General features: G+C 50.2%; 1 protein-coding gene across 1 annotated transcript in view; it reads right to left on the minus strand.

Annotated features, from left to right (window-relative positions):
- dcaf7 (ddb1 and cul4 associated factor 7) overlaps nucleotides 1-13,426 on the minus strand; it is a 51,225-nt gene extending 37,799 nt beyond the window's left edge. The window contains exons 1-2 of the mRNA XM_043675363.2: nucleotides 13,005-13,426; nucleotides 8,913-9,024 (exon numbers count right to left, since the gene is read on the minus strand). Of these exons, the coding sequence (XP_043531298.1) occupies nucleotides 8,913-9,024; nucleotides 13,005-13,301 (409 nt within the window). The 5' untranslated portion in view covers nucleotides 13,302-13,426. The remainder of the gene's footprint in view (nucleotides 1-8,912; nucleotides 9,025-13,004) is intronic.
- Nucleotides 13,427-17,730: the final 4,304 nt, after the last annotated feature.

A 17,730-nucleotide genomic window follows, 5' to 3' on the forward strand; every position in this document is an offset into this window, starting at 1 on the left:
CTACAGAAAGAAAATATGCATGGTAAAGCAATTAAAAACAAAAAGCAAAGGCAGACTATATAGCTGGATCAATCAACAATAGTCTGTATAGATCAGATTTCACGTGAAGTAATGAGTCAATATGAAAGTACTGCACAGACTACAGTGGAAAAAACTGGAAGAAGAGAGAAAGACAAATAATCACATAAAGTTCTAAAATCTAGACACCGCTCGGGCGGCACAGTGGTTATCACTGCTGCCTCACAGCGCCAGAGACCCGGGTTCAATTCCCACCTCAGGCAACTGTCTGTGTGGAGTTTGCACATTCTCCCTGTGTCAGCGTGGCTTTCCTCCCACAATCCAAAAATGTGCTGGTTAGGTGAATTGGCCATGCTAAATTGCCCGTGTTAGGTGAAGGGGTAAATGTGGAGGAATGGGTCTGGGTGGGTTGCTCTTCAGAGGATCGATGTGGACTTGTTGGGCCGAAGGGCCTGTTTCCACACTAAGCAATCTAATCTAATCAAACCAAAAAAGGTGTTTAACAAAACAGCTAAATTACTATTTTGGATATTATCAATACTAGATTCAAATTTCTTAGTCTAAAAAGAATGAACAAATTGTACAATTATTAATGGATGTGTACATTTATTTGTGATTCAATTCTTTATTCTGAGAATATTGAAATTTGCTAATACCAATTACTAATGAGAAATTGGTTACAATTATGAAAAGATTACACAATGATTGATTTGCTCTGCTCACCTAATTCTGTGTATAAATATTGTTTGAAAGAAAGGATGTACGAAAGATGCCATTTCAGTCAGACATTGCCTTAAAGTGTTATTGACTTTCATGAAATTCAATTCAAAATTATAGCATTTTACACGTTTAAGCATTTGGAACATCAGTTGCACTTTCTTCATAGTTAGGACTTTGTTAAACAATCTAATTAAATTTTGTGTAATTTCTTCAGATTCTACTTAAATGCAGTGGGGTTTTTGTACTTAGCACTGACTGTAGCAGCAGATCAGCCCTGTTCTAGTTATTGTTAATCAACCTGTTCAGACATGTAATGGCACGTTCTGGAGTAGGTGTGATTAGAACCCAGGCCGTCTGGCTGGAGGTGGGGACCTACTACTGCACCACAAGAGCTCTACAGCAGACTACTGATTTTAAACAGGTGATGCCAATACAAACAAACAGTGATACCATAGCTGCTAGCAAATCTGAAATAAACAATACTACAGATGTACAACAGGTCTGGCTGCAGCCGGTGATTGAAAAAGAATGGTAATGATTTGGTTCAGTAATTCTGAAGGATCAACTCAGCAGTTAGCTGTTTCAAACCAAAAGAGAAAATGCTGGAAAATCTCAGGAGGCCTGGCAGCATCTGTAAGGAGAGAAGAGCTGACATTTCGAGCCTAACTGACCCTTTGTCAAAGCTAGCTGTTTCCTTCTCCACAAGTTCTGCCAAACCCACTGTGTATTTCCATTAAAGATTTTTAACATCTCGTTAAATTATCTTACAAGTATAGTAAGCAAATCGTATTAGCATTAACTTGGCCAGTACATTTTTGCATCGTAAACAGCATTACTTTAATTGAAAGACACTCAGTGTCTTGCCTGCAATTACACACGCAGTATGGTAATACTGAAAGCACCATAGGTGTTCCATAAACATCGAAAACTGAAGCCTCAAAACATCCCCCTGACCACACAAAACAGACGAGATAGTTCCCAGTGAAGAGGGCACCTGCTGACTTCAGGATATTAGTCAGTTGATTAGATGGTAAAAGTGAGAAATGGAATTTAACCCAATGAAATGTGTGGTATTTGGAGAACACAAACACACAAGGGAATACTCCAATTGGAGGACTGGTCTGGAAACACTCGATCTCACCTGATCTCAGAAGCTAGGCAGACTCAGGCCTAGTTAGTACTTAGATGGGAGACTGCCTGGGAATACGAGGTGCAATAGGCTTAGGGGGCCCTCTTGTGGTGGAGTGGTATTGTCCCTCCCATTCCACAGGTGTGTAATAATATCACTGAACATGTAGATTAGAAAAATTGGTTATTTAAAACTGGATAATGAGAGGGGTAAAGGAAGTGACAGACTTTGGAATGCATATCCACAGGCCCCTGAAGGAGTCAGGAAAGGCATATAAAGTGGTAAAGTTGTCTCATGAGATTTTTTTCATTGGGGGAGGTATTGAATACAATAGCAGGGTTGTGACACAAACTATATAAAACAGTGGTTAGGTCACAGCTGAAGTTACATGCACATTTCTGGTCACCATATTAAAAGGAGGATGAAACTGTTTTTCACAGAGTATAAAGGAGATTTACAAAAATGTTCTGAGCTTGGTATGAGAAAGATTAGATAGGCTGAGGTGTATTTCATTCAGGCTATAAAATAATGAAGAGCTTGGATAGAGTGTAGGGAAGACTTGTTTCTCCTTGTGAAGAAGTTAATTACTGGGGGCACTGGAAGAAAGATTAAAGGGGACATGAGGAAGACGTTTTCATGCGAAGGACATGGGTGTCTGGAATACACTGCCAGGTTTGGAGACAGAAACCTGAACTCATTTAAAAATCTACACCTGCAACCTACAAGGGCACAGACCAGATGATGAAAAGTGGAATTGGAGTAGGCAACTCATTCTGTAAGCAAAGGTTGAATAGTCTTTCTGTAGTGTAACTTTTCCATGGTTCGAAAATGGAGGTTGACATACATACAGGGTAAAAACAAATTACCAGCATGGGTGATCACCATCTTTGCCACTAACCACATGTGGTAGCGGGGTCCCTGCAACACAGCATGTACCCCTCATGCTCAGTTCACTGGCACCAGTAAGAATGATACCAAATGGAGTGGGGGAGAGAGACCGAGAGAAGAGGAAGGGTTCTGGATAATTAAGGTGGATTTACATACGTGCCTGAAAAATGGATTGGGTAAGTACGATTAGCAAAAGTGTTTTAGCATGGAGAGGAGTGCCAACTGTAACCCTCCTTACTTAAGATACTCAGGAAATTATTTCAAGTCAGGTTGAAAGCGAACAAATGACGGTTACAGAAATTAGGAAGATGCTCTTGGAGTAAAAGATGTTAATTTTGTTAGTCAAGCATGGAAGATAAACACATTAAATAAAGATGGTTCAAATGGAATTGGATGTTAAGACAAAAAGTTCGAGCAATGGAGAAACACACTTCTAAAAGCAAATGTTTTCTTCTCTTTGGCTGTCTTTTGAGAGGAATCTGTACTTTTAGTGTATGGCACAACTCCTCTAGCACCTCCACACAAGGCATCATAACAATTCTGAATGACTACGATCAGCAATACTGGAACACAACATGCTAAACCACTTCCTGCTCAAGAGGATGTACACTTAAGCACTGAGAAACTGGCTTTGTTTAGCAAGTCCAATTGCAGGAATAAGTCTCCCAATGATCTTCCTTCTGAACAACCCTCGCCGAAAGAATTTTATTCACCAAGGCTGGGAAACATCAGCTCTTCAATTCTTCAGTTAAAACAATTCCCTTCAAGTACATACTCAATTCACTTCAAAAGCTTTCATGAAAGTGCTTCAAATTCTATTTAGAGTCATAGAGATGTACAGCATGGAAACAGACCCTTCGTCTAACCCATCCATGCCGACCAGATATCCCAATCCAATCGAGTCCCACCTGCCAGTACCCGGCCCATACCCCTCCAAACCCTTCCTATTCATATACCCATTCAAATGCCTCTTAAATATTGCAATTGTACCAGCCTCCACCACATCCTCTGGCAGCTCATTCCATACACTTACCACCCTCTGTGAAAAAGTTGCCCCTTAGGTCTCTTTTATATCTTTCCCCTCTCACCCTAAACCTATGCCCTCTACTTCTGGACTCCCTCACCCCAGGGAAAAGACTTTGCCTATTTATCCCATCCATGCCCCTCATAATTTTGTAAGCCTCTATAAGGTCACCCCCTCAGCCTCCGACGCTCCAGGGAAAACAGCCCCAGCCTGTACAGCCTCTCCCTGTAGCTCAGATCCTCCAACCCTGGCAACATCCTTGTAAATCTTTTCTGAACCCTTTCAAGTTTCACAACATCTTTCCGACAGGAAGGAGACCAGAAGTGCATGCAATATACCAACATTGGCCTAACCTATGTCAGGTACAGCCGCAATATAACCTCCCAACTCCGATACTCAATACTCTGACCAATAAAGGAAAGCATACCAAACTCCTTCATTATCCTATCTACCTGTGACTCCACTTTCAAGGAGCTATGAACCTGCACTCCAAGGTCTTTGTTCAGCAACATTCCCTAGGACCTTACCATTAAGTGGATAAGTCCTGCTAAGATTTGCTTTCCCAAAATGCAGCACCTCGCATTTATCTGAATTAAACTCCATCTGCCACTTCTCAGGCCTTGGGTCCGATCCTGTTGTAATCTGAGGTAACCCTCTGCGCTGTCTACTACACCTCCAATTTTGGTGTCATCTGCAAAACTTACTAACTGTACCTCTTATGCTCGCATCCAAATCATTTATGTAAATGACAAAAGGTAGAGGGCCCAGCACCGATTCTTGTGGCACTCCACTGGTCACAGGCCTCCAGTCTGAAAAACAACCCTCCTCCACCACCACCCTCTGTCTTCTACCTTTGAACCAGTTCTGTATCCAAATGGCTAGTTCTCCGTGTATTCCATGAGATCTAACCTTGCTAATCAGTCTCCCATGGGGAACCTTGTCAAATGCCTTACTGAAGTCCATATAGATCACATCTACTGCTCTGCCCTCAATCTTCTTTGTTACTTCATCAAAAACCTCAATCAAGTTTGTGAGGCATGATTTCCCACGCACAAAGCCATGTTGACTATCCCGAATCAGTCCTTGCCTTTCCAAATACATGTACATCCTGTCCCTCAGGATTCCCTCCAACAACTTGCCCACCACTGACATCAGGCTCACTGGTCTATAGTTCCCTGGCTTGTCCTTACCACCCTTAAACAGTGGCACCACGTTAGCCAACCTCCAGTCTTCAGGCACTTCACCTGTGACTATCGATGATACAAATATCTCAGCAAGAGGCCCAATCACTTCTCTAGCTTCCCACAGAGTTCTTGGGTACACACTTGATCAGGTCCTGGGGATTTATCCACCTTTAACCGTTTCAAGGCATCCAGCACTTCCTCCTCTGTGATCTGGACATTTTGCAAGATGTCACCATCTATTTCCCTACAGTCTATATCTTCCATATCCTTTTCCACAGTAAATACTGATGCAAAATATTTCAGGTAATCTATTCAAGATCATGCATAAAAAAAATTAAAAATCACAACATTAGATCATAGTCCAACAGGTTTATTTGGAAGCAACAGCTTTCGGAGCGCTGCTCCTTCATCGGGTGATTGTGGAGAATAAGACAGAATTTATAGCAAAAGATTAGTGTCATACAATTGAAATACATTGAACAAACTAGTTTGCTGTTAAGTTTTTCATCTTTTAGAATGGGTTGCAGGTTTTGGTTCATTAATATGTAAACCCCCAGAAGTACTTCTAAGTCACATTCTCGAGATAAATTAAGTTTTATAAAAAAAAGTTGACATCTCAGCACAGAGTGCATTAAAAAGGTGTGAGGTTAGAGTCTGTTTGTATCCCAATCTTGAGTCAGACTGGTTCTATATCCAAAGTAGGAATGTAGAAAATATTACATGGATTGACTGCCTGCCGATTGTACATTTTATGAGCAAAGTAGAATACATCTGCAAATACAAATTCACCCCATAGATTTGTAGGAGTGCATGCGAGAGGGAAGGGGGCATAAGGGAGAGTGCGAGAGTGAGAGATTTGGGAGGTAGGGAGAAGAAAAGAGAGAGAGTCCTATGATCATTGTGGTTCCTGTCATCTGTATTTATGGCTACTAGGGACAGCTGGCTAGTAGGTGTTAGTGGATGTGGATTGTTAGTTGTCTGCCTGTTTGTCCTATACAGTGTTTCTTGCAGTCTTTGCATGGAAACTTGTAAATTACGTTAGCCTTTCATATGATGGGCATCGGGTCTTTTGTCCTGGTGTGTTGTTGTCTGAGCGTGGCTGTTGGCTTATGGGCTGTCATGAATCCCAGAGGTCAGAGGTCTGGCTGTCAATTAGGAGACTTTTTTAATGTAAGGTGGTGTGGCTAATGAGTAAGGTCATGACCTGTCTGCATCACATTGTCTGTCTCTTAGGCATCTGCAGATGAAGTTGCAGGGATATCTGCTCTTGGCAAATACTCTGTTGAGTTGTTGTTCTTCTTCCCTGTGTAGGTCGGGAATTATAGCCTGTTTGAACAGGGTCCTAATACAGCCACCCAAACACACAAGGGAAGCTGCATTAGGATGCTGTTCAAAAGGGCTACAACACACTGCAGCACTCCCGACCTACAAATGAAAGAACACCTCTACACAGTATTCGCAAAGAGCAGATATCCCTGCAATGTCATCTGCAGACGCCTAAGAGACAAACAAAGTGACGCAGACATGTCATGACCTTACTCACTAGCCACGCTACCTTACATAAAAACCCTCAAAACTGACAGCCAGACTTGTTTGACTACTGGGATTCATGACAGCCCATAAACAAACAGTCACACCCAGACAACAACCCATCAGGACACAAAATCCGATACCCCTCATGTGCAAGACTAACATAATTTACTAGATTCCATGCAAAGATTGTAAGAAACACTATATAGGACAAACAGGCAGACAACTAACAATCCACATCCACGAACACCTACTAGCCACTCAATGCCACTACCAGCTGTCCCTAGTAGCCATACACACAGATGACAGGGACAACACAATGATCATAGGACAAGCCAAACAGAACCAGAGAATTCCTAGAAGCATGGCACTCATCCTCTGACTCCATCAACAAACAGACCTGGACTCAATATACCAGCCACTACAACTAACAACCGGAACCGGCAACCGGAAGCAGCAGGAACAGAACCAAATAAATTCCAGAAGAGAGAGTACAGCAGCGCTTCACAGGAGGCTGAAGATATCACCTGGATAGGTGCAAAACATCTGCAAAACAACTTCCCGGCTCAATGAACATACTCACAACCACGACAACCAGCACCCGAGCTACAAACCTTTACACAAACCTTGATCAACCTGAAAGCTCTAATTAAGGCAAAAGTGCTACTATTCACCTATAGCTGACACTTCAAAGCAAAGTCTGCTACAGAACGTTAGTTAGACCAGAGTACTTAGTGTCCAGTTCTTTATATTAGAAAACAATGTGGAAGCAGACAAAGTGCAAAAAGTGTTGATCATTAATAGAATAATTAGAAGCTTTTACAGGAGCTTGACTAGGGAGAAACAGATGCTTAAAATTATGTAGGGCTTTTATATGGTGGATGCAGAGAACAGGATTCCACTTCTTGGGCTGAAGCAGGAGCAGAATCAACATTGACAGAGGATATAACTCAATCCAAATTTCTGACTCAATTTAACATTTTACTCAGTGGTGAGAGAAGTAGCTTTAAAGGGACAACCAAAAGTGCATAGTCTCTTGCTGTGCTGGAACATCAGAGAGATCTACAGTACAGAAAAAGGCCCTTCTACCCATCGCATCAGAGTCAAACAACCACACAATATTCTAGTCCCATTTTCTGGCATTTGGCATCACAGGTGCACACCCAAATACTACTAAATGTTAAAAGGGTTTCTGCTTCTACCAAGCTGATAGATAGAGTTCCAGATTGCCACCATCCTCTCAGCGATAAAGGTTTTCTTCACATCTGCTCTAATCCTTCTGCCCGTCTTACCTTAATTCTGTGCCATTCTATATTAAAATCATTATATTTGCTTGCTCCCCCATCACAACTGGCTAACTGCCTGAAGTTCACCAGCCTATGGCAAGCCAAAATGTCATTGTAACTGCCTGGGGATAAATTTCCTTCTTTTATTTTGGAGGTAGACAGCAATTTATTGGTTTCCCCATAGTTAAGTAATGAACAGCACTAAGGAAATTGTCCTATTATATGGATTCATACTTCAACCAAAATGTTCTAGTTTCTTTTGTTGGCTTGGGTAGACACTATTACAGTAGATACAAGTTCATATACAACTCAAAGTGGAGAAGTTCATATACAACTCAAAGTGGAGGAGTTCAGGTTTCCACTGAACCTGACAAAGCCAATGTGGAATAAGGAGTCACAATTTAAAACTGAACTGTCACCCACTTCAGACTGATGGAAAAAAAACTTTGAAATTTCCCCAGAAAGGTATGGATGCAGAATCTTTAAATATTAAGGCAGGGTAAACTGGGAATGAAAAATTATCCGTGGCTGGGGGAGGGGAGCAGGAAGATAGAGTAGTGGTTAAAATCAGATCAGCCACGATCTCTTTGAATGTGGAGTAGGTTCTTCAATGGGTTGAGTGGCCTACTCTACTCCTTGTAGGAATGGGGAACACAATATAATACCGCCCCTAATAATTTGGTGATCACTGAGAAATGTGCGGAACAAACGTTTAAAAACAGTGTAACAAACTGGACCGTAAGAAACAGTCCCTTATGGTTCACATTTAAAAATCACAAAATGTAAAACAAGTCCACTTTTAATGCATCCCTTTCAATCTTTCAAGTTCACAAATTTAGTTTCTTTTGCAGTGCAAAGAATTTTTAAAAGGTAGAAAATGTTGAATTGAATTGAATTTATTGTCACGCGCACAGAAGCACGGTAAAAAGCTTTGTAAGGGGTTCTACACCCTCAAAACCACAGAACTCCCACGGGCAATTCACCCCTCTTCTAATAGTACTTGGCATCATTACAAATAAATAATGCTTGGGTCTGGGATTTCACAGGAGGGGGCTAAAGTTCATGAAGTTAATTACACTGCACGAATGTACAGAAACGGAGGTGGCGGTGCCGAGTCTGCAGCTCTTCCTTACCCAAGAGATTTGGGTCCACTTCATTCCAGTCAAATGAGGTCAGAGGTGCACAGAAGTCAGAGTTCTTGTTATTATTTAGTAAGCATTCTAGCCTGGTTTCTGTATCGCTCACCTGGAACATATAGAAAATGAGAAAAGCATTGAGTAAATTTCCCTGCCTCGAGTCTACCCATTATTTTGATGGCCACAGTTCATGTTAATCCTCCTTCCCCCGGGTGCCCCACTGAAACATCATCTAAATTTACATCCCTCAAACAAACCTGGTTCCCCACCCAGCTATTCCCCCCTCGTTCCCCCCACTCTCCCCCTCATTCCCCACCCCCCAGCTCTCCCCCCTCGTTCCCCCCGCTCTCCCCCCTCGTTCCCCCCAGCTCTCCCCCCTCGTTCCCCCCTCGTTCCCCCCGCTCTCCCCCCTCGTTCCCCCCAGCTCTCCCCCCTCGTTCCCCACCCCCCAGCTCTCCCCCCTCGTTCCCCCCGCTCTCCCCCCTCGTTCCCCACCCCCCAGCTCTCCCCCCTCGTTCCCCCCGCTCTCCCCCCTCGTTCCCCACCCCCCAGCTCTCCCCCCTCGTTCCCCCCGCTCTCCCCCCTCGTTCCCCACCCCCCAGCTCTCCCCCCTCGTTCCCCCCGCTCTCCCCCCTCGTTCCCCACCCCCCAGCTCTCCCCCCTCGTTCCCCCCGCTCTCCCCCCTCGTTCCCCACCCCCCAGCTCTCCCCCCTCGTTCCCCCCGCTCTCCCCCCTCGTTCCCCACCCCCCAGCTCTCCCCCCTCGTTCCCCCCGCTCTCCCCCCTCGTTCCCCACCCCCCAGCTCTCCCCCCTCGTTCCCCCCGCTCTCCCCCCTCGTTCCCCACCCCCCAGCTCTCCCCCCTCGTTCCCCCCGCTCTCCCCCCTCGTTCCCCACCCCCCAGCTCTCCCCCCTCGTTCCCCCCGCTCTCCCCCCTCGTTCCCCACCCCCCAGCTCTCCCCCCTCGTTCCCCCCGCTCTCCCCCCTCGTTCCCCACCCCCCAGCTCTCCCCCCTCGTTCCCCCCGCTCTCCCCCCTCGTTCCCCACCCCCCAGCTCTCCCCCCTCGTTCCCCCCGCTCTCCCCCCTCGTTCCCCACCCCCCAGCTCTCCCCCCTCGTTCCCCCCGCTCTCCCCCCTCGTTCCCCACCCCCCAGCTCTCCCCCCTCGTTCCCCCCGCTCTCCCCCCTCGTTCCCCACCCCCCAGCTCTCCCCCCTCGTTCCCCCCGCTCTCCCCCCTCGTTCCCCACCCCCCAGCTCTCCCCCCTCGTTCCCCCCGCTCTCCCCCCTCGTTCCCCACCCCCCAGCTCTCCCCCCTCGTTCCCCCCGCTCTCCCCCCTCGTTCCCCACCCCCCAGCTCTCCCCCCTCGTTCCCCCCGCTCTCCCCCCTCGTTCCCCACCCCCCAGCTCTCCCCCCTCGTTCCCCCCGCTCTCCCCCCTCGTTCCCCACCCCCCAGCTCTCCCCCCTCGTTCCCCCCGCTCTCCCCCCTCGTTCCCCACCCCCCAGCTCTCCCCCCTCGTTCCCCCCGCTCTCCCCCCTCGTTCCCCACCCCCCAGCTCTCCCCCCTCGTTCCCCCCGCTCTCCCCCCTCGTTCCCCACCCCCCAGCTCTCCCCCCTCGTTCCCCCCGCTCTCCCCCCTCGTTCCCCCCGCTCTCCCCCCTCGTTCCCCACCCCCCAGCTCTCCCCCCTCGTTCCCCCCGCTCTCCCCCCTCGTTCCCCCAGCTCTCCCCCCTCGTTCCCCCCGCTCTCCCCCCTCGTTCCCCCCGCTCTCCCCCCTCGTTCCCCCCGCTCTCCCCCCTCGTTCCCCCCGCTCTCCCCCCTCGTTCCCCCCGCTCTCCCCCCTCGTTCCCCCCGCTCTCCCCCCTCGTTCCCCACCCCCCAGCTCTCCCCCCTCGTTCCCCCCGCTCTCCCCCCTCGTTCCCCACCCCCCAGCTCTCCCCCCTCGTTCCCCCCGCTCTCCCCCCTCGTTCCCCACCCCCCAGCTCTCCCCCCTCGTTCCCCCCGCTCTCCCCCCTCGTTCCCCCCGCTCTCCCCCCTCGTTCCCCCCGCTCTCCCCCCTCGTTCCCCCCGCTCTCCCCCCTCGTTCCCCCCGCTCTCCCCCCTCGTTCCCCCCGCTCTCCCCCCTCGTTCCCCACCCCCCAGCTCTCCCCCCTCGTTCCCCCCGCTCTCCCCCCTCGTTCCCCCCGCTCTCCCCCCCTCGTTCCCCCCTCGTTCCCCACCCCCCAGCTCTCCCCCCTCGTTCCCCACCCCCCAGCTCTCCCCCCTCGTTCCCCACCCCCCAGCTCTCCCCCCTCGTTCCCCACCCCCCAGCTCTCCCCCCTCGTTCCCCCCGCTCTTCCCCCTCTTCCCCCTCGTTCCCCCCACTCTTCCCCCTCGTTCCCCACCCCCCCAGCTCTCCCCCCTCGTTCCCCCCGCTCTTCCCCCTCGTTCCCCACCCCCCCAGCTCTCCCCCCTCGTTCCCCCCGCTCTTCCCCCTCGTTCCCCACCCCCCCAGCTCTCCCCCCTCGTTCCCCCCGCTCTTCCCCCTCGTTCCCCACCCCCCCAGCTCTCCCCCCTCGTTCCCCCCGCTCTTCCCCCTCGTTCCCCACCCCCCAGCTCTCCCCCGCTCTCCCCCCTCATTCCCCACCCCCCAGCTCTCCCCCCTCATTCCCCACCCCCCAGCTCTCCCCCCTCATTCCCCACCCCCCAGCTCTCCCCCCTCATTCCCCACCCCCCAGCTCTCCCCCCTCATTCCCCACCCCCCAGCTCTCCCCCGCTCTCCCCCCTCATTCCCCACCCCCCAGCTCTCCCCCCTCATTCCCCACCCCCCAGCTCTCCCCCCTCATTCCCCACCCCCCAGCTCTCCCCCCTCATTCCCCACCCCCCAGCTCTCCCCCCTCATTCCCCACCCCCCAGCTCTCCCCCCTCATTCCCCACCCCCCAGCTCTCCCCCGCTCTCCCCCCTCATTCCCCACCCCCCAGCTCTCCCCCCTCGTTCCCCCCGCTCATTCCCCACCCCCCAGCTCTCCCCCCTCGTTCCCCCCGCTCTCCCCCCACCCCCCAGCTCTCCCCCCTCGTTCCCCCCGCTCTCCCCCCTCATTCCCCACCCCCCAGCTCTCCCCCCTCGTTCCCCCCGCTCTCCCCCCTCGTTCCCCCGCTCTCCCCCCTCGTTCCCCCGCTCTCCCCCCTCGTCCCCCCCCCCCCAGCTCTCCCCCCTCATTCCCCCAGCTCTCCCCCTCGTTCCCCGTCCCCCCCAGCTCTCCCCCCTCATTCCCCCAGCTCTCCCCCTCGTTCCCCGTCCCCCCCAGCTCTCCCCCCTCGTTCCCCCCACTCTCCCCCTCATTCCCCACCCCCCAGCTCTCCCCCTCGTTCCCCGTCCCCCCCAGCTCTCCCCCCTCGTTCCCCCCACTCTCCCCCTCATTCCCCACCCCCCAGCTCTCCCCCTCGTTCCCCGTCCCCCCCAGCTCTCCCCCCTCATTCCCCCAGCTCTCCCCCTCATTCCCCACCCCCCAGCTCTCCCCCCTCATTCCCCCCAGCTCTCCCCCCTCATTCCCCACCCCCCAGCTCTCCCCCCTCATTCCCCCCAGCTCTCCCCCCTCATTCCCCCCAGCTCTCCCCCTCATTCCCCCAGCTCTCCCCCTTGTTCCCCGTCCCCCCCAGCTCTCCCCCTCATTCCCCACCCCCCAGCTCTCCCCCCTCATTCCCCACCCCCCAGCTCTCCCCCTCGTTGCCCGTCCCCCCAACTCTCCCCCCTCGTTCCCCCCGCTCATTCCCCACCCCCCAGCTCTCCCCCCTCATTCCCCCCAGCTCTCCCCCCTCATTCCCCACCCCCCAGCTCTCCCCCTCGTTCCCCGTCCCCCCCAACTCTCCCCCCTCGTTCCCCCCAGCTCTCCCCCCTCATTCCCCCCCCCAGCTCTCCCCCCTCATTCCCCCCCCCAGCTCTCCCCCCTCATTCCCCCCAGCTCTCCCCCCTCATTCCCCCCCCCAGCTCTCCCCCCTCGTTCCCCCAGCTCTCCCCCTCATTCCCCCACTCTCCCACTGCCCCATCTGATCCCCTCTCTCCCTTACTCCTCCCCCCACCCAGGGGCAGGCCTCATCCGCGGCCTCTCCTTACCCTCCAGACCCGTAAATAGTCTCCGGAGGTGGCGAGCAGGTCGGGGTAGACGCCCTTGGTGTCGGGGATCCACATGATCTTGGTGGTGGGGTACGGATGGTCGAAGGTGTTGCGGGCGATGAACTCGGAGCTCTCCTCGTCCAGGCCCACGATCTGCACCTTGTTGTTGTACTCCTCGACGAAGGAGCCGAGCGCCAGGCGGAACCGCTTGTCGGGCCGCACGCTCCAGTTCATGGCGTACACGGTCCATGGCGCCTCGTACTTATAAATCTCCTTCCTCTTGCCGTGCATGCTCATCTTGGGATGGCGATGTCAGGCCGTGCCCTCGGAGCCCAGCCCAGCGCGGCCCGGCCTCGCCTCGCTTGCTCAGAGACTCAGTCCCCGCCGCCAACGCGCTGCGCCGGGCCCTGATCCCCAACAACAATAAACCGCTCAAAGTCACAACGGAAACCGGCCGCTAACTGACAGCCACCTTCACCAACCACAGCCCGGGATCGCCCGATTGACAGCTCGAAGGACCGCTCCGATGCGGGGGCGGGCCTGCCTGTCGCTCTTTGGTCTTTATTGGTTAGAATGATTAAATGCTGGGTGACAAATGTGGAAGATGCCCAATCAAATCTAGGTTGGGAGGCGGGAGCTGACCCCCGTCCTTGATTGACGGCGGTGCTGAATGAAGGATTCTGGGAATCTGAAAGGCGGTTTTTTTTGTCCGTTGCTGTGTTAGTTTTGAACCAGCGAGCGCGGGCTGCAACTTGATTGACAGAGAGCTCACCAGTCAGAATGAGCACAAGAGGCGCAGGCGCAGTTGCTGTACCGGTAATTAACGGACGGTTATTCATTGGGACGTTGGCTTCGAGTGGCCAACACCGCCTGATTGACAAAGGAAAATATCCAGTCAGACGGGAGCTTTGGGGAGGCGGGCACAACGGTGACCGGGTCGCATTGAATGACAGGCGTATTGACCAATCGAAAGATAGAACTCCCTTGGACCCCACTGTCATTGACTCCCATAACCCTCAGACCCACATGATCATGTTCCCGCCTAAAGAGCTCATGAAGTTTGTGTAGAGCAAACTGTGACTGGGATCTCCTGGGTCAGATGGTCGTCATTGCACCCAAACTGTATATGGGGACTCAAACCATGACACCCTCCACTCCACCCAGCCCTTGCCCTTCTCAATCCTTTGGGTCAGTCATCAGCTAAAGCACTCCCTCCCAACCTCTGTCCGTTGGAGAGTATTCCATCATGTTCCTGACCGTAGATGGTGGACTGGCTTTGGGAACTAGAGAAGAATTGACAGCACAATTCCCAGCACCTGTGCCCGTTGCCTCTATATGGCCAGCCTGGTTAGGTTTCTGGACGATGGAAATGGGTCAATGCCAATCATACAAGTGACACAAACGTTAGCTGCCACCTATCACCCAAACCTGAATATAAACCGACGCAGAATGCTTCAGCGTCTGAACAGTGCAAAATGGGCAGCTTGGTGGGTCAGTGATGAGAAGTACTGCCACGCAGCACCACGGGACCCAGGTTCAATTCCAGCCTTGGGTGACTGTCTGTGTGGAGTTTGCACATTCTCCCTGTATCTGCGTGGGTTTCCTCCAGGCGCACAAGTTTCATCCCACAACCCAAAGATGTGCAGATTAGGTGAATTGACCATGCTAAATTGCCCATAGTGTTCATGGATGTGTAGGATAAGTGCATTACTCGGGTAAATTTTGAGGAATGGGTTTGGGTGGGATACTCTTCAGAGGGTTGGTGTGGACTTGTTGGGGCAAAGGGTCTGTTTCCACACTGTAGGAATTCTAATTCTAAAACAGCCAATTTCTGGCTTTTGAGGAGTGTTGACAGTGACTGAAGAGGCTAGAACACTACTCCGGAGAAACCCTACAGCACTTTCGCTGGGCTGAACTCTAATGGCCAAGAAGCATAACCACCCTCCTTTGTGCCAGCTATGACTCCAACCAGCAGAGATTTTTCTAGTTCCAAATGACTTCAATTTTACTGGATATTCCACTCACTGCTTATTTCTGGAATTCAATTTTTTATTCGGTGTTTTTGTGCAAATCTGTAATGAGGTGGCCCAAGCAACCAAACTCAACATTGATGAACAGGTTAGTGTTGGGTAAGTACAGAAAAACCATCAATTTCAATTATTTTGTTGAAGACAAGCGAGAAAATTGATGGGATGACAATTGCAAGATTCAATTAATGCTTTTTTTGTGTGTGGTTAGAAAATACTGGACAATTTTTCTTCTTGTCAGATAGTATTGTAGCTGTTTTGGCACAGCTTGACTAGTCTTCACAAGTCTGGAGCAGTCCCACCTTCCTCTCCTATTTATCTCAACCTCCTTTCTCTCTTCTACCAAAAAAAATTCTTAATGATGGACTTATGCCGATTCTCCCACTGCTCGGATGCTGTCCGACCTGCTGTGCAATTCCAGCGCCACATGTATCAACTCTGATCTCCAGTATCTGCAATCCTCACGTTCTCTTTAGTAATATAATCAGGTTGTTGTAAGATCCATAACCTTTGCAGCATCCAGTCAATTACAATGTTTCTTCGTTTCACATGGAGTAAATTAAAATGACTGACAAATTACATTTGTAATATTGGGGATCTCAGAGGAAGCTAAGATGAATTGTCCACTCAGCACTTCTGGCTGACGACGACAGCAAATTCTTCAGCCTATCTTTTGCTCTCATCTACTGGGCTTGACCACCATTCTAAATGGGAAGGTTTTTGGAACATTGTCTTAGCACATACAACAGAGTAACACAGGAACAAGCCCATTGGCTCACCATGTCTATGTCGACCATGATGCCATTCAAATCCCATCTGCCTGCACATAGTCAATATCCATCTATTCTCTATCTATTCATGTGGTTGTCTAAATGTCTCCTGAACGTTGCTCTTTTACCTGCTGCTACCACCTCACCTAACAGCTCTTCTTGTTAGTTCTGTCATTGTCCATCGTTATTCATAACGCAATGTGGCAGGCAGATCGGGGCATGGAGATACATCAGCGCCCATTGCTTTTGGGTCGGGTGTGGCCACTCAACTCAGGTTGGAGGCTGGAAGCAATTCCAGCATGGTGATTTCTGTCCCTGCCCATGAAGGCAGCACTAAAGAGTTTGAGTCTGATCCACTATTATCTACAACAAAAATAGACACCAATCGTTTCTACAAATATATGGTTCTCCCAGAAACTGGTCCCAGACAAAACAAGCAAAGCTGTCCCAATACAACATCTCCCAAACTGGGTGGGTCCTGGTGGTGGGGTCCCTTTCAGTGGGGAGCATATTGAAGGATGGAACCAAACAGGGAATATGTATCCTGTTTGGTTCCAACTCAGAGTGCCATATGTATCAGATGGCACTCTGAGTTGGAAACAGTTCTAGCCTGCACAGATACAGGATTGCAGATAATGGAGATCAGAGTTGATACATGTGGCGCTGGAATTGCACAGCAGGTTGGACAGCATCCGAGCAGTGGGAGAATCGGCATAAGCCCATCATTAAGAATTTTTTTTGGTAGAAGAGAGAAAGGAGGTTGAGATAAATAGGAGAGGAAGGTGGGACTGCTCCAGACTTTGACATAGGGAAAGTGGAGGGGTTTCTGGACAGTTTTATCCAAAACACAGTCACAGAAAACACAGGATCTGGAAAGGGGAGGTATAGGAGATAGGGACCTGGATTGTGGGGATTTAAGACAAGTTGAGAAGGAAGGGCCACAGGTCCTAGTAGGAACAGGGTGGAAGTCCTGCTGAAAGATTACCAGGATTTGTGCTCTAAATTAGAAAGCAGGAGCTGAAAGATAATCACCTCTGGATTATTGCGAGACTCATAGACTGATGTTGGAGCAAACATATCAGGGAAATTAATAAGGCTAAAGGGCTGGTGCGGGAAAGAGAGGCAATTTTTTATGCACCGCTGTCAGCAGTTCTAGAACAGAAAGAAGCTGCACTATTGAACACATTGCATCTGAATTGGGATGATTTCACCAGTTTCCTCATTTCCCCTTCCCCCACATTATCCCAGTGCCAAGCCTCCAACTCAGTACCATTCTCCTGACCTGTCCATCGTCCTTCTCGTTATCCAACCCCACCCTCCTCTCCGACTTATCACCATCTCCCCCACCTTCATCTACCTATTGCCTTCTCAGCTACCTTCTCCCCACCAGCCTCATTCCTGATGAAGGGCTTATGCCGGAACGTCGATTCTCTTGCTCCTTGGGTGCTGCCTGACCTGCTGTGCTTTTCCAGCACCACACTCGATGCTAAATTTAATATGTTTGGAATGAAAAGCGTTGACAAATTTTGTAAAAACCCAATTGACTTAAACATACCCTTTAGAGAAGGAAATCTGCTAAATGGGATAGATGTGGTGGACCCTCAGTGATGTGACTGATTCTGAAATGGCAGAGGATGGCACTCAGTTGTACCAAATTGTTACAGAAAAGTCAAAAAGGAATAAAACTAGACTGACCATCTGGCTTTGAAATAGACACCAAAAAATGATAACAGTATGTCTAATCCTACTAACCCTGCAAACTCCTCCTTACTATTTTAAGGTTTATGTCAAATTGGGAGAACTTTCCCACAGATTAGAATTTCCCATCATTCATTACTTGAAAGGTATGAATCTAAGTGGGTTAGAGGAACAAATATACCAAATGTTTGCCACAAATTAGCGAAATTATCTTTTAAAAAAGCAAAAGAA

Source organism: Chiloscyllium plagiosum, unplaced genomic scaffold (assembly GCF_037043375.1).
Source record: "Chiloscyllium plagiosum isolate Xiang-an unplaced genomic scaffold, Cpla_swu_hap1 HiC_scaffold_32, whole genome shotgun sequence".
Lineage (NCBI taxonomy): Eukaryota > Metazoa > Chordata > Chondrichthyes > Orectolobiformes > Hemiscylliidae > Chiloscyllium > Chiloscyllium plagiosum.